This window comes from Cydia fagiglandana, chromosome 8 (genome assembly GCF_963556715.1).
Source record: "Cydia fagiglandana chromosome 8, ilCydFagi1.1, whole genome shotgun sequence".
Taxonomy (NCBI): Eukaryota; Metazoa; Arthropoda; class Insecta; order Lepidoptera; family Tortricidae; genus Cydia; species Cydia fagiglandana.
In genome coordinates this window covers 5,610,568-5,634,144 of record NC_085939.1, presented here as the reverse complement: position 1 = coordinate 5,634,144, position 23,577 = coordinate 5,610,568, and the positions used below count along the sequence as shown (strand labels likewise).

Here is a 23,577-nt window from a genome sequence, read left to right as displayed (position 1 = left end):
ATAGTTTCATTGGCTTCAGTATATTGTAACCGAATCCCTTAGGTATACCTCGGTGCATGGTACTCGGCTTCCCGGTTTTAAGCGGAAATTAATTCCCTATTTCCCTCAACCCAACAAACAGGCGCCCTCGTCGTTTTGGTATCCGTTTCCTAGCAATATTGATCCATCATGTCGACATTGTTATGAAGTAATATCCTAAATGCATTTTGTCTAATTGCATCCTTGCTGTATTCCAAGCTAAGCCAAAACGCTTTACGTTCACGTACGTCACGTTCCTTTATCCGGGCATTATCTACATACCGGCAAACTAGAATGTTTCCTCGAAACTCAGAACAGGTTTTTTTATTGCTATCGCCGCGATGAACAAGATTAGAACGATTGTCAAAAAGTGATTTTCGCATTTTAAGCTGTTTGACTGAGGCCATTGCTCTCGACTAGACCGAGAAAAAAAAACAGGGGAACAGTTGTTAGTCGGGGCCGCGGGATTCACGGTCGAGCGCCCGCGCCACCTGCGCCGGCGCCGCGCTGGAGCTACGCCACCCGCCCGATATCGCACTCTACCTGCCCCAATTGCTAACAGTTTCTATTTTATTTGATTCCGTTGTGGAACTACCAACTTTTTTATCGGTAGGTAGGTACTGCCCGCTGACTAGCATGTTTTTTTTACATCTGTTAACACGTGTCCAGTTTTGTTTGCAGCTACCATACGTAGTCACATCAATCATATCAAGTTGATCTCATAGATTCCGGCAACTATGACCTCAGAAACTGTGACACCTCTAGGCCGCCAAAAACACAAAGAACAATGGCCACGTTCATCTGTTTTAAAATCTAGTTCAATGCAGCCGTTTTCCATTAGTTATGCAAACTGCGAACTAATCTACCTCTAATATGCCTCAGTCAGATTTGAAGCAACCGTTCTTGTGTCACGTTTCAGGAATAGGGAATTCAAACTTACGTATTGTATTTAGGCGTTGCGTAACAGTTTGTATTAGAAGGCTACTTTTAACCAACAAGTTTATTACTTTCACTTCCACTCCGTACGTACCTACTCCGAATTATGCATATTTATATATACGAGTTTGTAATGTGGTAAAATAACAGTTCATTCAATTATTGAATTAATTGCATTGCGGTATCTTTTGAGGCTAACCGGTATTTATGTAACAGAAGATTGGGTAGAAAGGTTTAGTCGGTCGTTTGTGCTTAATCTAGCGCGTTGTCGGTGAGCGAGGTAATAGCTAATGTCGTTGTTTTGCGACGTGTCAATGAGCGTGGTGTACGGAACGGTATGCATTGGTAGCGGCGAGTTGCCGGGAGGCTGTGCACCGAGGTCGTTGCACCGAGGAGGCTGCACTATAGCCCTGCCCCCTCCCCGGCCCGACCTGACATCCTTGCACCTTTGACAAACGACGAACAAAACAGCATAGTTACACTGGATTTGCTAGTCTAGATTGGTTGTTCTTGCTGCTTTGTGCACCATAACTGCAATAGTCGCAATACTTCGAAATGATTATTTAATTTCGCAATTTCCCGTACAAATCTACTGACAGATTTACTTACTAAGCTTTAATTGAATGCTCCGTTCCGAGTTATTTTTAATAACTTAAGTTTATTCATACGGGATCAAGCTTGGAACAGAAATATTGTAGGTACCTTAGCATTTAAAACGACCTTTGCTTTGCACCGCCTTCTTGTACTATTGGAGTAGGTATAATGTCAAGGAAAATAGCGAATAGCTTCTTCAAGATTTGCTTCGCTAGATTCTTACTAAAGCCTCGTCACACGTGACGGGTTCTTGTCATGCTTTTATGTTTGCATTTTGCATGATTTCATTTCACTACCACACCAACGATATATTATTTTAGCGTATTATACTCTAATTAGGGTGTAGGGTAGCGTAAATAGGTATGTTGCAAGAAGGATAACTTTTAGGTCTATTATTTCAAATGAAATAAAAATAGTAGGTAGCTCGTTTTATGTAGAGCACATCATTAAAGTGTAAAGGGTCTCTACGTGTTGGCTTCGCTTCCGCGCACGCCTCCCAAATGTCCGGGAACTCTACTCTGGGTAAAGCAAGTAATTGGACTGAATCATGTCAGAAAATGTAACGGTATTAGTGAAAACACTGCAGATTTTGCATTTATTGTTGGTCCGGACAGGAAACCACAAGCTGTAGGTACGGTGCTTAGTAATATTTAGTCAATGGCGGCACGTGAGCAATTTTACAGTCAGCCATTTCCACGGCTTCTTGTTTTAGGTTAATCCGGATAAATACCTCTTTATTGCCGATACAGCGTAAATAGGAAAGTGGACGACCAATTCTACATATAGAAACATTAACCATACCTATGCCTTTTCAAATATTTTTATTTGGAAGGAAACGAAAAAAGAACGGAAAACATATTTTTCGTAGCACCTGGGGCCAGCTTTGTATGGAGAAGCGGCCAACTTGCCCTTTAAGTTGCCCATGCACCATTATGACATCGACACCGACTGTGTACCTAGTGTACCTACATAATATTATGCATATTATAATTATAACAAAGCCGTAGAAACTCCTCGGCAGAAAAAAACCGGGTCAAACATAAAACTATGTTCACGTCTTTCCTGTAGAGATACTCAGAAGTTAAGGGCTATAAAAATATTTTCGAAAGGCTAAAGACTAATAGAAAATCTTCCGCTTATAGTAATCCAATCCACCAGCCACTGCGATGATCCCCTGAACACTCATCTCAGGACAAAGTAGTATAAGCCAATGCTGAATTTGTTATCAATAGATAGCTATGGATATACAACGTAATGATTCAGTATTATCGTTAGATCTTTTCTTATTTTATCTCAATGTCGATCCAAAATCAAGTGTACTTCAACGATGTATTGTTGCAAGGAAACGTAATATCAAGTAAATAAATACGCTTGTGTAAATATTATAATTTCAATGAATCTGCGAATATTTTTCTAACATTATGTTTCCGTTTTTCCCTGGAAACTTCACCGGTATACTAACTGGCAAATGGAAATTAATATTTTCAAAGTCGAGGGATTCCAATCGGTAAGTCGATTATAAGATTCTCAAGATGGGTAAATGTAACTACTAGATCTAAACATTTATAATAAAATTAATAAACAACAACTTATATACCTACCGTACCGTAAAATGTGTCTATAATATATACAATAATATACAGGGTGATTCAGGAGACGTGAGCAGGACTAACACCGCGCATTTCGTAAATTATAAGCAACTGTTTCGTATCAGTATTAGTGAGGTTAACGTTAATTTTCTAGTCGTGTTGAAAAAAAAGTTATTAATTTATTTACGACATGCATGGTCACCCTACAATTAGAATACTAAACTACCGATATTCTGTGTCAAATTGAATGTCATCAACTCATCACGGTCTGGTTACTTTTGAAAACTCAAGTTTGACAGTTTATTTTCTTCGTAATTATAAAGCTGTCATTACGGTTAAAGAGGTTTTATGTTTATTAATTAGGTCTTGTAGTGTAACCATGATTGTAGAGAATTAAATATGCTCTCGCCAAAAAGGTAAAAAATAGGAAAAAGTGTGGTTGGTTCACCTAAATACGACTGTGATCGATCGATTATCAGTTACTGAGTGTGCAGGATAAGTCCTGCTCACGTCTCATGAATCACCCTGTATATTGGAGTACATGTAAAGCATAGGTATATACGTACGTAAAGTATACCATTACTATTTACTACCAAGTTTTAACACTTAAGTGTATGTAGTTCTAAAAAAATTTTATGGCACTTGTGGAGCACAGTTACCCAGTGGGGAGCAAAGTAGGCACATTTTATGGTGCCTAACTTTGCACATCCATCCAACCAGTCTGTTGGCTCCTCTACACGATGGGCCAACGCCCATCCCCCATGCCCCATCCCATCCAAGGGACGTAGCTATGCGGTAGAATGAGATAGCAATATCACTTGCTCCCTCTAACGCATAAATGCGTCCCTTGGAGTGGCCGCCGTTGGCCCATCGTGTAGACGAGCCATGTCCTGAAGGACCCGTTGTTGTCATTAGTCATTAGATAGTTGTTTGACGCTCTTGTCGTGCAATCCACTATAGCTCACGTCAATTCCTGGTTATCTCTTCAGATTCAACATGTACGGGACGTCGACGGCGTCGACGACGTCGGGCTCCCGCGGGGCGAGCGTGGCTGTGGACCGGCGCGTGCGCGTGGTGCGCCTGATGCGTGCGCGCCGCGCCTCGCCCGCCTTTGGTTTCTCGCTGCGCGGGGGCCGGGAGTACGCCACGGGCTTCTTCGTCTCCAAAGTGGAATTCAACTCCGAAGCTCATCTGCAAGGACTCAAGGTATTTGCTTAGATGCCCTAGATTCAATACCATTGATTTTAATGAACTAAAAAATAATACAATCCTCTTTTGGGTAGCCGTGTATTTAAAACAATTGTAGGTACGGTTTGTTTCTCATAGCTAGTATTCAGTGTGTTTTTGTTATGTCTTATGTCTGACCATCCATACTCTGAGGGATGGATCCACAAATCCACGGTCCATTATCCCAAGATCTACTTCATCATTAAAATAGCCCGTTGCACTCTGTCACACACTGCACACTTGCACTTGCACTTTTGTTGCACTGTGTCTGTGTGTCTGTCTGTCTGTGTGTGTGTGTGTGTGTGTGTGTGTGTGTGTGTTGTGTCTGTCTGTGTGTGTGTTGTGTCTGTCTGTTTCGTCACTGCATCCACACACTAATTAAATGTTCAATTGTTATAAGTAATAAATTCTTCAGTTTCGTTTTCCCATTATAGACAGTCACTTTTGTCACATTGTCTTACAAAGTTCTTGGTATGGTTTTTGTATGGACTTTGGGCAATGTAGCATTATGTCATTGTTTGATTTCTGTGTTTGTTATGTACATTCACATCGCTAAAGGGAGAGATTAAGTCTGTTGACACTTTTTGTCGTCTCAACTGCTTCCCACGAGCTTAGTTTCACGGATACAGTCGTCTGCGAACACCTTGCGAATCACTTTGTCTCTCTAAAACGTTGCCACGTTGGGTAAACTGGGCTTTTATTTAATGTAAACTCGGGATATTTCGTTAGAGTAACTGCAGTCTAAAGAAAGCTTTTATTTAATAAAAATAAAGTATTTTATTTAACAACCTTCTAGCCCAGGCGGTCGGTAGTGACCTCACCTAAGAAGCAGGAGGTCCGGGGGTCGAATCCTGGTAAGGGCATCTATCTATTTGTGTGTTCATCACTGGCATTTTTCCTGAGTTATGGATGTTTTCCATGCATTTGAGTATTTACCTATCTATTATATATATATGTATATAATTTATATCGTCGTCTGGTGCCCACAACACAAGCCTTATTGAGCTTGCTGTGGGATAACCATTATATGTATTTATTTATTATGGGTAATCCTGGTAAGGGCATCTATCTATTTGTGTGTTCATCACTGGCATTTTTCCTGAGTTATGGATGTTTTCCATGCATTTGAGTATTTACCTATCTATTATATATATATATATATATATATATGTCGGGAAATGTGGGCGTATCATACTATCTGCAGCACATCAGAACCTTCAATGGTGGATGACGAGGGCCTTCTATGAAATACGTTGTTCAACTCACAATCTTTACTGCACAAGACTCATTACAAATCACAGCACGCGATACGTTTCTTATCTTAAGCAAACCAGTGGATTTGACCCAGGAGCCGCCACAGACGTCATCTCCTCCCGTTCGTTCTCATCGTGCTTCTTCTGAAGATTGATTGACAGCATAACTTCAATTGTTCTGGGCTTCAATTGTTTTTAACAGCGCGCTCTATGACGTCTAGGCGGTACTGCGTCGAACGCCACTCGGTGTACGTAACACCCTAGTTTGCTCTATTTGTCAAGGTTTGCATGATAAAACACCTCTTGAAGGCGATAGATGGCACATTTCAGCCATTCTCCGACATATATATATAATTTATATCGTCGTCTGGTGCCCACAACACAAGCCTTATTGAGCTTGCTGTGGGGATAACCATTATATGTATTTATTTATTATGGGTTTGATATTTTTAACAATCGAATCATTTCCTATGGCGTTATTATAATACTTATTAGTTGACTCCCAAGGATTTTAAGAGGAATTGAAGAATTTCACACATATGCGATAAATAATTTAAATTCATTAGCCGTTAATGCTTCAACACACGCAAACATTATAAAAGGAAAATATTTAACTAGTTAACATTAATTTGTCCCATAATTATAACAGAAACTCACGTCGCTTAATTAGCAACCAATTTTCAAAAAAAGCCGATGGAAAGCTTTAAAAATTACAAAGTTTTCCTCATAGATAAATTACATGTCGTACGTGTACGTTTGTAGTGTAAAGTACGAAATGTTCCTTTTTAAAGTTTAATTTTCTACAACTTACGAGAACTTTTGCAACTTGCGCATACCTTTGTTCTGCAGGCAATAAGTTTCATTTTTTTTTTCGTAAGTAAAGCCAGAGTCACAAGCTTCCCCAGTTTACTCTACAAATTGTACCACTATACAAAATTACCCACATCCGAGGTTGCTTGTCGCAAGACGCATTCCATTCTTTCCGCGCTCACGTAACTAGCGCAGTTTCCTTTGGCAGCACTCGATCTACCACGAAACGAGTACCTACCTGCTTGAGCAGCGTTGTCATCATCTAGGTCAAATACTTCATTAGAGTCATTGTGAAGTGCCAAGTTGCGAGTCATTGGTGATTTATTAGGTAACCCATTGTGTCACGGGCGTTGTTTGTACTTGAGTGATTATTATTTAATGAAAGCTCACGTTAAAATATGATTGAATGTTAATGGTAACAAGGTCAATACTGTCAATAGTAGTAGCTCTTATATAATTATGATTTTTCTATGTAGTAAGTAACGACTCAAACAATATAAACATGTTTAAAATTGTACAATTGTACAGTCGAGTGCATAAATATGTATACATTTCTTCACCTTAATTCATTGCAATAAGGTGAAAAAATGTATGTATATTTATACATTCAACTGTACATTGTACAAATGTAATACATCAAGAGTCTCAAGAGCAATTAAAAAGGATGCATTATAGCATTTATAGCTACCTATCCAAAGCATTTCGTACACATTTAATACTCGTAAGTATTTTACAAAGTTTTTCTGGGTGTCTTGTTGGTGAACCAAAATTGAATGTTAGTTATTTATTTTAATATTCTCCTTTTGAAAGGTACTTGTTACCTATTATTTGATACTTCATAATACATAAAATGTATGGAAATAGTGTAGGTTACTTTAAACCTAGTTTTCACTTAGGTAAGTTATTTAATTCACTGTAAACGCGATTCCACGAGTGTGAGATTAGCCAGTAATGGATTTAATTTCTTCTCTCCTTCAAAAAAAAATGTGAAAACCTTTTCACGAGTAAAATTTCATCAAAATCGATGCAGTAAGTACTTACTTCAATTGTATAGCCGTAAAAGGACACAGACAGATAATAATAATATTAATAACCCCGCGGGGGCAGCTTGTGGCGAGCTGACGGTGAGTGGCGACACCGCGGACCCCTATTCCAGAGGGCCCTGTCATCTGGCCCTCGCCTCTGAGCTTGCCTTGATTGGCCGGCCAGAGTGGAGTCGCAAGAGCGGGACCTATGCTCCAGGTTGGAAGTGTAAAATGTCATAACGCCGGCGGCCCTTGAACGGATTACCGGGATCTGGCTACCGCAGACTCACCTCTCAACAACCTCACAGCCGCTCCAAAGTGTTGCCCTGTTGTCGCACTGTGCGTGCGGCCATTGCGGGGCCCACTCAATGAGTTGGCGAGTCACCACCCGCCTTATACAATTTTGAGACTGATTGTCACGGCAGGTCTCCGCTAGTCTCTCCCATAGCCCATTATCCAGTCCATCCAACTTTCAAATCTATAGCCCATGACCTTAGTTCCCATCGCAGCACAAAAGTGCTGCACTGCAATAGTCTTTGCACCTGGCGGGGACCATCTCTTGATGTATCACATTGTGCGTTCGGGGATGGTATCCGCCACGTGTATCCCTTGCTTTTAGATTAAAGTGTCTTAAAGGGCCTCTGCGCTGTTAGCTTCGGCCCCACGTACGCCTCCCAAAGGTCCGGGACCCCATGGTCCCGAGATATGGATAAGACATATTAATAATACGACCTATAAATAATATAAGTATATGGATTTTTAACTAAACCTCCAGCTTTCTTAGTGAAATTGTGAACCAACAGATTTACGAGTGATTGTTTAATTTAATGGCCACCTCTATGTGTAATTAGATAATTTTTGAACAAAATTCTTAGTCTGAATTGAATTTCACACGATTACTTCCTTAACAAAGAAGTTACGAAAAATTCACGAGTGCCTACATCCGTCGCTGTTTCAACTTAACAATGGGGTGTTTTGAGACAATTGTCCAAAATCCTGGGAAATACCTACATATATGTATACAGTTCGGGCAAACTGTATCGTAGAACCACCGTTAACACTTCATCTTAATCACTACTTAATTTAACGTTGAATCCAAACTGGACAGTTAATGATTATAAACAAACGGGGTACTGATGATCGAATTTAAACTATCGTGAGACATATTAACGGCTCGGCCACGACATTGAGCGACTTGCGACGGCGGCAGCGATAATCATAGGCTAGAGCGAGATACAGCGATCGGACGGATAGTAGTCGCTGCCGCCGTCGACAGTCGCGTAATGTCGTGGCCGAGCCGTAAACCAAACATGTCGCGCGAGTGACTAAAATACGTGAGTGAAACCGTATATTAGCTTAATGAGTATTGTGATAATCTAACTAAATATTACTGTTTTACAATTTGGCTTGGCCTTCAAATGAAACGTTTTAACATATGTACGAGTATGTAGTTTGCAAAGACAAAATTACTCACCTTGGGTTCAATGCCTGCCTAGACAGACAGAGAGGAAGGGAAACTTATAAATAACTACCTACTTACCCTAATCTACCCTAATCTTCATTTAAGTGTCGGAAGCCGCACACTCGCTGATAGCTAATCAATCAACCATGGCAGCTATGCTAACTGCAAAAATACTATGGTAAAGAACCTATAAGTATGACAATTAGAAATGGAAGTAGCCCATGTCCCTGTGAAGCGGACCCATACACATCCGGTGCGTGAGTCATAATTACAACTTAGGGCCCGATTCGGATTTTGAAATAGAAATCTATTAGATATCTTTTAGACATCACCAAGTTACAATAACGATATGTTCAAGATCTAACCTATCAAATTTGACATTTGCGCGATTCTGGAGATACTCTTGAACGATTTCCACAGGATATGACTTAGAGATCCAATTCACATCTAATAGATATCTTACTCTATCTAACGTAAAAGTGACATTGGTTGCCCGAATTGCGCTGCAAAAGAGAACTAGTTAATATCTAAACTATAACGTATCTAGAATGGATTTAGTACGTGTCGTCTCTTGTGAATATCTTGGAGTTCGAATACGGCTGTTAGACTATTTACTTTCCCCACTCTTTTCTACCGTTTGCGACTATTGAATAATGTTATTTATACTGATAACAGTATGGTTGCTTTTAAGATTGCACTATTGGAGAAGATAAGAGGATTACAAAGACAAACAGCAGACTCCTCTTTACTACTCTGTGACTTTCTACAAGTGCAGGCTTGCGTGCGAGTCTTTGAGTTCATCTAAGTAACACGACTATTGTGTAACATTCGCTAAAATAGAAAAGCGTTAAATGCTGTCCTTCGTTTAGTCAACAAGCCAAAACTTTTGTTCAATCAGATGTGAAGAAGGTTACGTAACAATCATTACTTAATGTGATTGTACTGTAGTATGTTTATGGGCATCAGAGTTATTAATTGAATTTGGTACTTGTAGCACCGATGTAATCAAAAGCTGAAGCTATAAAAGGAGTTCGGAAGTAAATACTCAATTTCGAAAGCGTACTATCTAATCTAGTAGAGACAATTTCGGCTAGTTATTATCGAATTGTACCTAGAAATGTAAATTTCACGTTCTGGATAATCTGGATGCAATGAAACACACAGTAGAGAACTGTAGGTAGGTATCTAAATCTTAGTAGTCTTATTTCAACTAGCGACCCCCTGCCCCCCCCCTCCGGCTTCGCATGGGTTAACAAATTATACACCTAGACCTTCGTCAAGAATTACTGTATTGATAGGTGAAAACCGCATAAAAATCCGTTCAGGAGTTTTTGAGTTTATCGCGAACAAACATAGAAACACACAGACAGACGCGGCGGGGGACTACGTTTTATTTACCTATAAGGTATAGGTGATATAAGTATAATGTTATTGTATTAAGTATTAAAGTCGGTCTTTCAGTAAATACTACATATATTACAGTAGGTATGCTGTGTACATGAACGTCAGAGTGAGTCACCTAGTTTCAGCAATTGACGAAAGAGAACGAATGCAATAAACTTCGGTTTTAACAAAACACTATCGCAGCGTGAGTCACTCGCATCGGCAGGTGATTGTTACCTGCATTGAACAATAAAACGGTTACACGAGTATACACAGCTGTCAGCTATGGATGAAACTTGCACAAGTCATTCAGTCCTTCAGCAAAAGATCGAAACAAAATTAGTAACAAGATACCTCACGCCCATTATTTAATCCGTTAAATCGACCTTTCGGACACGGTCATTTCGGTACATTAACTTATTCATTATTTGAGTACGCGTGAAAATTCCAGTTCCTATAAAGATAATTGTATAATTACCACGCAAAGTGTTATTAATGAAAGTAAATTTCGAGGGCCCGGCGACGACGAGTCTGGTGGTCCTCGAGTGTCTCGCAAAAAAGGCGAATTTTAACGAAAGTCTGATCGAAAGTTGTCCGATATGTGGGGCACGAGGCGACCTGTCCGGCTTCTTTTACCGCGGCCGAGACGAACGTGAAGAAAGTGCTGTTCGTCACAGCGCAGGCGCGAGCCGAGAAACGTGTGCAACATGCGTGCACAGTGACGTCACTTTCAATAACTACTATATACATCAGATATGTATGTATCAGAACGAAAGGCAAAGAAAGACATACATTAATGTTTAGGTCATACTGAGCAAGTTTTACTATGGGACCAACCCCGAAATCGCGGAAAAAGAATTGGATTTTTCATACTGTTTGCTGGTCTGATGTTGAAATTTCCTATGGGAGAGTCAATTTTTTTTTGCGAGATCGGGGTTGGTCCCGTAGTAAAAGTTGCTCAGTATGACCTAAACATTAATGGGTTTCTTTCTTTGCCTTTCGTTCTGATACATACTGTAAAGTGTTTTCCAAACAGGAAGGGTAGGGTTTGACTTTTTTTCACTCCACGCCATTGACTTTTCAGCCAAATCCTTTTATAACAAAAATAGCTTGAATCCTAATCGGCCAAATATATATATATATATATATATATATATATATCTATCTATCTTCTATCTATCTATCTATCTATACATATAATAAAGCTGAAGACGGTCGAAAGTCTGTACATGGAAGATATTTGAAAAAAAGTTTGCTGAGGAGACTTAGAATCAATAACAGAACACGTTCCAACAGTTTTTAGAATTTTTGTCTGTTTGTCTGTTTATCTGTTTCTCTGTTTATCTGTTTGTCTGTTTATTTGAACGCGCATCACGTGAAAACGGCTGAACGGATTTTGATGCAAATTTTACTAATCTGTCGAGAAATTCCCCGGCCAGGTTATAGGCTATAAAAATTCATCCCCTAAAAGGGGGGGTAGCCACAACAATCGATTGAGTTAAGTTTGCCCCTGAATCTTATGGCGATACTTAGGAAGGAGGGACAAACTTTTTTCAAATATGTGCTACCACTACTGAGTACCCTGGTAAACTAACAGATGGCGCTGAATTTAATACGTTGTGACATTGAATAAGCCACCGAGGAAGGATTTTGCCAAATTAACTCTAAGTTTAGAAGAAGGGGTACGGATTTCTGAAAGTATACTTCTGAGAGAGTTGTGCCCATACAAAAAAATAATCAGGAGAGCCAAATTAACATCATACTAAAATTTCGTGAGATTTAACTGAAACCACTTTTTCCCTATGTTTGCTGCGGGGTCCTTTAATTGAATAATTATGTTGATTTTTTTATTATTTTATGTAATAGGAGGCAAACGAGCAGACGGATCACCTGATGGTAAGCGATTACCGCTGCCCATGGATACCCGCAACACCAGAAGGGTTGCAAGCGCGTTGCCGGCCTTTAAGATGGGAGTACGCTCTTTTCTTGAAGGTTTAAAGGTCGTATCGGTCCGGAAATACCGCAGGCGATAGTTGATTCCACAGTATAATACAACAAAATTAAACGACAGTAAATTAATTGGCCCTCATTGCGCAGTGCCATCTTTTTAAACGTCTGCCCAACAAAAAGAGTTTATGTAGATATGTATGTATATATTTATTTAATGAGTTTCTTTATTCCACCTTAACTTCTGAATGCTTTAACCGATTTAGACGTATGATACATCATAAGAATACTTACGTCCGCCGTTACGCCTTCGGCGCCCTCATACTCAAAGCATCGGGCATAACCCGATGCACGTAGCACGCTGTACCAGTTCCAAAGCCTGGCGCCTTCGGCGCCCTCATGCTAAAAGAGTCGGGCGTAGCCCGATGTATGTGGCGCGCTGCACGCGGTCCAAAGCCAGGCGACTTCAACTTTCTCATACTAAAAGTGTCAGGCGTAGCCCGACGTACGTGTCACGCTGTATTACGCATACCAAAACCGGGCGCCTACGGCGCTCTCATACTCGAAACGGCGGGTGTAGCCCGACGTACGTGGCGCGCTGTACACTTTCCAAAGCCGGGCGCCTTGGACGCCCTCATACTAAAAGAGTCGGGCGTAGACCGACGTACGTGCCACGCTGTACGCTTACCAAATCCGGCGTACTCAAAACATCGGGCGTAACCCGACGCACGTGGCACGCTGTACCAGTTGCAAAGCCGGGTGCCTTCGGCACCCTCATACTAAAAGAGTATTAGATGAGTCGGGCGTAGCCCGATGTATGTGGCGCGCTGCACGTGGTCTAAAGCCAGGCGACTTTGACTTTCTCATACTAAAAGTGTCAGGCGTAGCTCGACGTACGTGACGCGCAGTATGCTTACCAATACTTCGGCGCCCTCATACTCAAAATGGCGGGCGTAGCCCGACGTACGTGGTGCGCTGTACGCGTTCCAAAATCAGGCGCCTTCGGAGCCCTCATACTAAAAGAATCGAGTATAGACCGACGTACGTGGCACGCTGTACGCGTTCCAAAGCCGGGCGCCTTCGGCGGCCTCATATTTAAAGCATCGGGCGTAGACCGACGTACGTGGCGCGCTGTACCAGTTCCAAAGCCGGGCGCCTTCGGCGCTCTCATACTAAAACAGTCGGTTGTAGCCCGATGTATGTGGCGCGCTGTACGCGGTCCCAAGCCAGGCGCCTTCGACTTTCTCATATTAAAAGTGTCAGGCGTAGCCCGACGTACGTGACGCGCAGTACGCTTACCAAAGCCGGGCGCCTTCGGCGCCCTCATAGTCAAAGTGGCGGGCGTAGCCCGACGTACGTGGCACGCTGTACGCGTTCCAAAATCGGGCGCCTTCGGCGCCCTCATACTGAAAGAGTCGAGCATAGACCAACGTACGTGGCACGCTGTACGCGATCCAAAGCCAGGCGCCGTCGGCGCCCTCATATTTAAAGAGTCGGGCGTAGCCCGATGTATGTGGCGCGCTGTACGCGGTCCCAAGCCAGGCGACTTCGACTTTCTCATATTAAAAGTGTCAGGCGTAGCCCGACGTACGTGTCACGCTGTACGCTTACCAAAGCCGGGAGCCTTCGGCGCCCACTCAAAGAGTCGGGTATAGACCGACGTACGTGCCACGCTATACGCGTTTCAAAGCCGCTTACTGACACAGACTAAATTCCACGCGGGCGGAGCCGCGGGCACAGCTAGTATATATATATATATCTTAGTACCCACAACACAAGCTTTATTAAGCCAGAGCTTACTGTGGAACTAGATCGATCTGAGTAAAATTGTCCTACAATATTTATTTATTATTATTTATTTATTTATACATACACGATGTATTTAACATGAAGAAACCGAATAGTTTTAACCACGCATTTCTGAGGTCAAAAGAAGGAAAAAATGTAATATGAGTTCAGGTCTATTTCGCCAAAAACACAATTCTTTTGTTTTTTCAGTTTTTTAAATGTGTTTGTACATAAAAAATAAACGTTATTGGTAAACTTGTCACTTAAAATTGATTTTTACATTTTTTTCGTAAAACCTACTTTTTGCTTGACAAGTGTTACTGTCACTTTTTGACATCTATCAATAAGGATATTTAGACTTCGTCCCATAATAGCAATATCGCCATCAAAAAGGCGTTTTGCACTATGTAACAATAAAAACATGTTTATTTTTTAATTGTTGTTAACTCTGAAACTAGGCGAATTTCAAAAAAGGTTATAGGACATTTTTGTATCTAAATATGATCAGGAATACGCTGTTAAAATTATTCGGTTTCCTCATGTTACACCGTGTATAATATGTATTATGTTATAAAAATATGAATATCGTTGAGTTTTCTATTATAATCGTTTCAATTGTAATGTAGTTTGACTCTACTTATCAATCTAATCGATTCCACTCGTGTCAAATCGTTACAGTCGCGTCCAATTGTGAAGGTTTGTTAACTTAAAAATATAAATCATACATCACCAATAAAATCGATTATAATATGGCCTTTGCAGATTTAATCGATAATCGAAAAAAAAATGTTTCTCTTTGGCATTGTTTTGTAACAATATAACCCTGTACCTAATTACTTTTTGCCATGTATCATTCTACTCTTCCCGTTTGAAAAAGACTATAAACCAATTCCATTAATAAATATCACAACAAAAAATATTTACAAGCGATAACAGATCGATTTGAAGGTAAATATCAACCTTCAACTGTAACAGTTTCGCAAGCCGCTAGAAATAGGTAGTGGAGTGAAACCAACCGGTCTATGGAAAGAAATTAATGACCGGTACCTTACTATAATCCCTTTGAGAAAACTGCGAGTTGTCGATCACTGACGATCGAGGAAAGTAGGCCACGCTATGCATGTTTTCCAAAGCCGTGACGTGCAAAAAGTACGCGTGAGAATATAGTGACGTTGTAAAGAGTATTGAAAGGCCATTTCATCCGTTTTATAACAGATATAAGTTGGTATAACATTGAATTTATTTTGTACTAACTTCTGTCGCTACTAAGTCTGCGTATAGGTAGAACCTATTGTAGTCTTTCCCTGAAAATCAAAATATCTCAGTAAGGGGTCATCCATTAATTACGTCACACCAATTTCTAGGTTTTTTGACCCCTCCCCCCCTTGTCACACTTGGTCACATTTGGCAAACCCCTCCCCCCCTAGTGTGACGTCACATTTTTTCTACGAAATCGCCAAATCGAATTAAGTAAGTACCTAAGTATTATTAATATTTTATCAAAATATTTTTGACGATATAAATATTAGTAATTTTATAACCCAAAACTGCTTAGGAAAGAAAATTAAACGATTAAAAACTATTTTCGTTTTTTAAACTTGTTATTTAAATGTACAGCGAACGAGCGAACTAAATAATTTAAATAAATTTTCGGTTACTGATGAAGTTAAAGTGACGTCACAAAGTTTGTGTCTCCCCCCTCCCCCATGTCACAATATGTCACATTTTCTTGACCCCCTCCCTCCCCCTAAACGTGTGACGTAATTAATGGATGACCCCTAAGTACCTACCGAGTTTAAGAGGTAAAAGGCGTACAGAGAGAAATGTTACTATAGTGTATACTATAGTAACATTTCGTCACAACTTTGAAAAAAATCTCGTATCTCGCACTGCTATAGTGTTATTCAAAGTTAAAACGAAGTAACTCTGTATAGGTACAACTCCATCATCTCATTACATAGTTAGATACCACATTTTTCTTTTGATTGACATAAGTATAATAAGACACGAGTTTATTTCAAAGTAGTCACGAATTATAATATTAGTACATAGGTAGGAATAGATAATTAGGACGTGGTAATAGTCACTTGTTTTAGTTTATTTGTACTTATTTATCTACTAAGGCTAGCCTATAATAAACAAATCGTAAAATATAAAAAAAAAACAATTCCACATTTCGACAGGATTGATTTGCGTTAGGTTGATTTGTGGCAAGCGAAGTGCGAACTGCCTCCGTGTTGCAACTATGGCCCAACCCGCCCAACTAATAACTTTATGCTCCATTGTTATTTCGACATCTGAGAAATACATTATTTATATTATTCTGGTACAACAGGGGGCCTTTGAGCATTCGCGTTTCCGACTGGCTTGATTTATTTATTAGTACCGCAGGAATGCGGATTTGATAGTTAATCGTGCTGATTAATTACAATTCGATACATCTATATGATTTGAAGTTTTAGCGTTCATAAAGAAAAAACTGATCAAGGATGACTCAGACTAGTCAGACTCGCGCTCCCAAGGATTCTGTACCTCTTAATTTTTAGTGTTCCGTAGCCAAAATGGAAAAAAGGAACTCTTAAAGTCCGTCCATCCATGAACCATCATCATCATGCTTCTAAAGTCCAAAATAATGGCCAAGTAGTGATTCAATATTTTGATCCTTTAAGTATGAGCTCGTAAAATTAATTATTATATAGGATTTATTTAAAAAAATATAAATAAACTACAGTATGTAAACTAACGAAAAACATTTACTCAGATCCGTTAATGTGTAGGTCACTCTGAGCAACTTTTTCTATGGCATCGATCCCGAAATCACGAAAAATAATTTGGTGGTTTCATACATTTTGCTGGTTTAACATTGAAATGTTCTTATGGGAGAGTCAATGTTTTTTCGCGATTTCGGGGTTGGTGCCATAATAAAAATTGCTCAGTGTGACCTACATATTAACGGGTTTGAGTAAATGTATTTCGTTAGTTTACATACTGTATAGTCATATGCCTTATGGGAATATAGTTCAGAGCCGGAAACCGCTACCAACTTTTAGTATGTTGTTGGGCATGGCATTGGGTCTTCAAAACTGCCGGGAGACGGCGGCGCCGGCCATCTACTTCAGCGGAATGACGTCATCAAAATGACTCCCGCTTCGTTGCGAATATTGCATACTGCACCCGAATTATGCATAGCACATACACGTGTGGGGTATTAAATGAAAGCCAATTAAATATACTATATTTTGTTTATACAAAGTGTATCAAAATATGCAACAGTTTAAGAGAAATTTACAAAATAATAAAAATCACGTAAAAAAATATTCGATTATTTGGGTTTTACAACCAAACCAAAAGTCGGACGATAAAGCAATGTCCTACAACATTAAATATGACTTCTCAAGCCATACACTGATATCAATAAAATCAAAATTGGACCAAATATGTGGAAATTATGCATCAAAATGTAGATATTCGCCCATACAAAGGCATAAAAGTTAAAAAAATCAAAATTGGTCATTTTCAGGATAATCCGCATAAGCTTCTAGTATGTTATTAGCAATATGACCTGGAGTCTAAAACTGCCGGGAGACCATCGCTGTTGTTCCTCAGTTACAAATAATGACGTCATATAAATAATCACTGCCGAATTTCGTAAAATGTAAATTATAGCTATACCACGAGTCTCACATACACGTCAGTTACATGTAACGAAAGGTTATTAAATGTATTATGATTCACCTAAACATTGTTTGTAAAAAAAATGTACGGTTTCAGAGCTAGAAACAACGAAATACCACTTTTTATGGAAAAAGTAGATATGTATCAATTTTATAGCTAAACTAAAACCGTTAAAAAATTTTGCGTATAACATTTGAAAAACTTGTTATTCAACTATATATCACAATTTAAATTTTACATTTCCGACAAAAACTGTGGAAGTTGTGGAAAAAAAACTAAAGCGCCCCAACAATTCTACCTTAATGCGCTCATATTATGCAAAGATTAGTTCTATTTATCGAGTATTAAATGAATGAACATTACATAAAATACATGAAAACGACATTTTCAAATGGAACCTTAATTAAAAAAATAATAATTTAGTTGATAAGTAAGCAAAATACTGTTTCTTTAAGTACCTAATCTCCTCCTTTCAAAGTCGGTTAAAATGTGGCTTTTGTGACCTGGGCTACAAAGACAAATAAATTGACACCTCATTTATCAAAATCAGTTCAGTTCAGTTCATGTAAAAAATACATAATTACATACGTAGATAGCAGTTCCTGCTGTAGTTGCGGTAAATATTAATATGAAATAGACTCTTATTGTCATGGCCTAACGCTACATTATTAGAGAAATGTAAAGTTACATGCCAGTAAGTAGGTACATGCCTAATACAAAATGCCTTATCGAGGTAAATACCCTATCAGTTCACTTTTTTTTTTTTATAATAAACTGATCGGCGATTGGCTCTAGTCACACCTGATGGAAAGTGAAGACAGAGCCTAAGATGTAGCTCACCGGTTCAGTAATAGCCTATTCACTCTAGCTTTAAAGAGACCGAGGTCATATTTTTCAGGGAATACAGATGCCGGGAGCGCATTCCATTCCTTAGCCGTCCTTAACTTAACTTAACTTAATGCGATACATAATTATTTATATATTTAAGCCTCGATTAGCCTTGTACATACATACATCACTGGCTCAGTGACCCAAAGCAAAGAGGATCTTGGCCTCTGGCACAAAAGAGCGTCACTCTGCCCTATTCTGCGCCACTTCGCGCCAGTTGGGTATTCTTATAAAAGTGGAATCTTGAGTGGTGCAAGGGTTTCAAGGCTGAGCTGAGAAGGCTGGCAGAATTTTCCCTCTGAACCTCCGAAATACAGGTCACCCCTCTGATCATTCGAAGCCTCCATAAGGCATCTTGCTAACTCATCGAGGCGACGCCCGCTAGGCCTGCTAACATCTACGGCCTGAGAGTTTCAACGTTAGATGCCAAGCCACGCCAGGCCATAATAGTAAAGGTCTAATTATTGAATTTTTATTTTTTGTCCGACTACGGCAGAATTTGCTATCTATGCGTGCATGTGTAGGTACCGTTTGCATGAAACTACTGAACTGATTTTGATAAATGAGGTGTCAATTTATTTGTCTTTGTAGCCGAGGTCACAAAAGCTACATTTTAACCGACTTTGAAAGGAGGAGATTAGGTATTTAAAGAAACAGTATTTTGCTTACTTATCAAGTAAATTATTATTTTTTAATTATGGTTCCATTCGAAAATGTCGTTTTCATGTATTTTATGTAATGTTCATTCATTTAATACTCGATAAATAGAACTAATCTTTGCATAATATGAGCGCATTAAGGTAGAATTGTTGGGGCGCTTTAGTTTTTTTTCCACAACTTCCACAGTTTTTGTCGGAAATGTAAAATTTAAATTGTGATATATAGTTGAATAACAAGTTTTTCAAACATTATACGCAAAAATTTTTTGACGGTTTTAGTTTAGCTATAAAATTGATACATATCTACTTTTTCCATAAAAAGTGGTATTTCGTTGTTTCTAGCTCTGAAACCGTACATTTTTTTTACAAATAATGTTTAGGTGAATCATAATACATTTAATAACCTTTCGTTACATGTAACTTACGTGTATGTGAGACTCGTGGTATAGCTATAATTTACATTTTGCGAAATTCGGCAGTGATTATTTATATGACGTCATTATTTGTAACTGAGGAACAACAGCGATGGTCTCCCGGCAGTTTTAGACTCCAGGTCATATTGGCAATAACATACTAGAAGCTTATGCGGATTATCCTGAAAATGACCAATTTTGATTTTTTTAACTTTTATGCCTTTGTATGGGCGAATATCTACATTTTGATGCATAATTTCCACAAATTTGGTCCAATTTTGATTTTATTGATATCAGTGTATGGCTTGAGAAGTCATATTTAATGTTGTAGGACATTGCTTTATCGTCCGACTTTTGGTTTGGTTGTAAAACCCAAATAATCGGAAATTTTTTTACGTAATTTTTATTATTTTGTAAATTTCTCTTAAACTGTTGCATATTTTGATACACTTTGTATAAATAAAATATAGTTTATTTAATTGGCTTTCATTTAATACCCCACACGTGTATGTGCTATGCATAATTTGGGTGCAGTATGCAATATTCGCAACGAAGCGGGAGTCATTTTGACGACGTCATTCCGCTGAAGTAGATGGCCGGCGCCGCCGTCTCCCGGCAGTTTTGGAGACCCAATGCCATGCCTAACAACATACTAAAAGTTGGTAGCGGTTTCCGGCTCTGAACTATTTCTGCGACCGCTTCCCATAAGGCATGGCACTACTAGTACCATCGTCCACACTGTTAATTGTCCATCGGTAAACCTTATTAAAAAAGGCATTCTTTGTACCTTAGATTCCACTTCAATGTGAAAATGACCAAAATGGCACTTCTTTACGTCAACGTCACCGTCACTGCGTACACTAAACGCCGTACAAACCGTCATTAACCGACAAGTTATAACTTGTTCTATTCTGTGTCCACAGGTGGGCGACCAACTGGTGAGCGTGAACGGCTACCGAGTGGACGACGCCGTGCACTGCGAGCTGGTCCACTACCTCGCGTCACAGTCACGCCTCAAGATCAAAGTCAGACGTGAGTCCCTTCACTACTTTCCCCTTCGGACCTACCGCGGATTACTGTGATGCAATCAATGATTATGTGGATTCTTTAAAAGTTTATAGGGTTATGATTATGAATGTTATGATTTATGAATTGTTTGCTACGCCCGTATTCTACTTTTACTGACTCAAGTGGCGTTTTTGCCACCGTGGTATAAGAAAAAAATCATCGTCTTCCTCGAATTTTCCCGGCATTTTGCCACGGCTTTTGGGAGCCTGGGGTCCGTTTGCCAACTAATCCCGAGAATTGACGTAGGCACTAGTTTTTACGAAAGCGACTGCCATCTGACCTTTTAACCCATAAGGTAAAACTAGGCCTTATTGGGATTAGTCCGGTTTCCTCATGATGTTTTCCTTCACCGAAAAGCGACTGGTAAGTATAAAACGATATTTCGTACATACGTTCCGAAAAACTGATGCCGATGAGCCGCGCTTTGAACCCGCAACCTCCGGATTGGAAGTCGCACGCTACCTACCGCTAGGCCACCAGCGCTTCAAATATAAGTATAAGAAAAAATATGAAAAGTAAATTATACTTATGTAATCCTCATTGATTTATGTATCTCAATGGATACGTTTCACATGCGATAATGGAATGAATAACATTCACTTTGTAGTCTTAGTAACTCATCAATAATCAGTTTACGCTCGAACGACACACGGCTTTTTGCAGGCTCCATGGGCCCGATTCGGATTTTGAAATAGATATATATTAGATATCTTTTAGACATCACCAAGATACGATAACGATATGTTTAAGATCTAACCTGTCAAATTTGACATTTGCGCGATTCTGGAGATACTCTTGAACGATTTCCACAGCATAATATGACTTAGAGATCCAATTCACATCTAATAGATATCTTACTCTATCTAACGTAAAAGTGACATTGGTTGCCCGAATTGCGCTGCAAAAGAGAACTAGTTGATATCTAAACTATAACGTATCTAGAATGGATCTAGTACGTGTCGTCTCTTGTGAATATCTTGAAGTTCGAATACGGCAGCATATCTATTGATCAAACATTGTTAGGCGATAATGATAAATGTATCTCGCTAAACGGCATTAATCGTTACGCAACTGACACCCAACTCTATTATTTTTTAGTAACAATGAAGGTACAAATACCAATATGCTAATTAATCAAATTTCTCAGCCGTTACGCCATCTCGGAGGCGGGTGTGATTCTGGCACCGATTTTTGTTTGTAAATTAATCGTGAAAGTGCGTGGGTAAAATGGTAAATTCAGCGCCCAAACCGCTGTGGATTACGCAAATTTCCAGTTTTGTTTTAAGTCTAGACGTGGACCACATTCCAACCATTTTTATCAGATACCCTACTTTTGTACAGTTATTAATGTTATTATCATTGCAAACACTACACCCCTTGTTTGTTTTATCTGGTCAAGTGGTCTTGATAAATATTAACGACCCTTCTTGTTTTTTACAGATGTGGGAATGGTACCAATAAAAGAGTAAGTTTTTAATTACTTAATAAAATAAGTAAGTAGTTAAGTGCACATATTATTTTACATATTTCCCACTCGATTGTGAAATCATTGTGTTTTTCTGTTAAGTACTCAAAGTAAACCATTTTTGTATTTGCAAATAATTTGAATAGTTATAAAATATAATCTAACTTGTTTTGACGACCTATCTGGCCTACTGGGTAGTGACCCTGCCTGTTAAACCAATGGTCCGGGGTTCGAAACCCGGCAAGGGCAATTATTTGTGTGATTAACACAGATATTTTGTTCCTGAGTCATGGGTGTTTTCTATGTATTATAAGCATGTATATCGTCGCCCAGCGCCCATAGTACAAGCTCTGCTTAGTTTGAGGCTTATAGGTCGATCTGTGTAAGACGTTCCCTAAAATTTATTTATTTACGTTACGGTTTTTGTTTATGGTACGGTTTATGTTACGGTTAACATGGTTTTAATGTGTCCCAGCAAAGCCCACGAGTCGTTGTCGTGGCAGTACGTGTCCGACCGTGCGTCGCTGGGTTCCGACGTGTCGTCGTCGCCGACGCTGTGCCACGACACGGAGCGCATGGCCGACCTGCGACTGTCCATCCTGGTTCCGCCCAGGGCCAAACTGGGTTGCGGGTGAGACACACGCTACATGTTTTATATGTCCGGGGCCAAGCCAAGACGACAATCGTACATCAACAAAGCCAAACGAAAATAAAAAAAACGTATCGGGATGTCAGATGCTACGAAAAGTCAGTTGATTGTAATTACAAACATTATTTAAGTTTCGATGAGCATTTTCTATCGACGATTGTCATCTTGGCTACGGTCCTGGTGATAGATACCCATACGAGTCACTGTCGATGTCGTGGCAGTAAGTGTTAGACCGTGCGTTGCTGGGCTCGCTGGGTTCCGACGTGTCGTCGTCGCCGGCGCTGTGCCACGACACGGAGCGCATGGCCGACCTGAGACTGTCCATCCTGGTTCCGCCCAGGGCCAAACTGGGTTGCGGGTGAGACACACGCTACATGTTTTATCTGTCCGGGGCCAAGCCAAGATGACAATCGTACATTGACAATCGCCAAATGAAATAAAAACCGGACAAGTGCGAATCGGACTCGCCCACCGAAGAGGAGGAACTTCCTTTTTAGTATTATTAATTTATTAATTTTAAAACATATCCAGATGCTACGAAAATGATTTTACCCGTAGCGTATTTGATACCTTACAAATTACAGTCAAGGTTTCATCCAAGTCCAAGGCCCCATACATACATACAATTGCTTATTCATTATACCTACAACGTATGGTACATTCAGTCAACACAGTTATCAACTATCAGCCGGGGCTATTCATGCCAAGCATAATACAATTACCTACTT

The 23,577-nt window shown here is 39.6% G+C and overlaps 1 protein-coding gene across 2 annotated transcripts in view; it reads left to right on the top strand.

The window, feature by feature from the left end:
- LOC134666517 (uncharacterized) overlaps positions 1 to 23,577 on the top strand; it is a 62,616-nt gene that overhangs the window by 8,396 nt on the left and 30,643 nt on the right. For both annotated transcript variants that reach the window (XM_063523705.1, XM_063523704.1), the window contains exons 2-5: positions 4,127 to 4,343; positions 20,591 to 20,699; positions 22,176 to 22,200; positions 22,676 to 22,831. In XM_063523705.1, coding sequence (XP_063379775.1) covers positions 4,134 to 4,343; positions 20,591 to 20,699; positions 22,176 to 22,200; positions 22,676 to 22,831 — 500 coding nt within the window. In that variant the 5' untranslated portion in view covers positions 4,127 to 4,133. The remainder of the gene's footprint in view (positions 1 to 4,126; positions 4,344 to 20,590; positions 20,700 to 22,175; positions 22,201 to 22,675; positions 22,832 to 23,577) is intronic.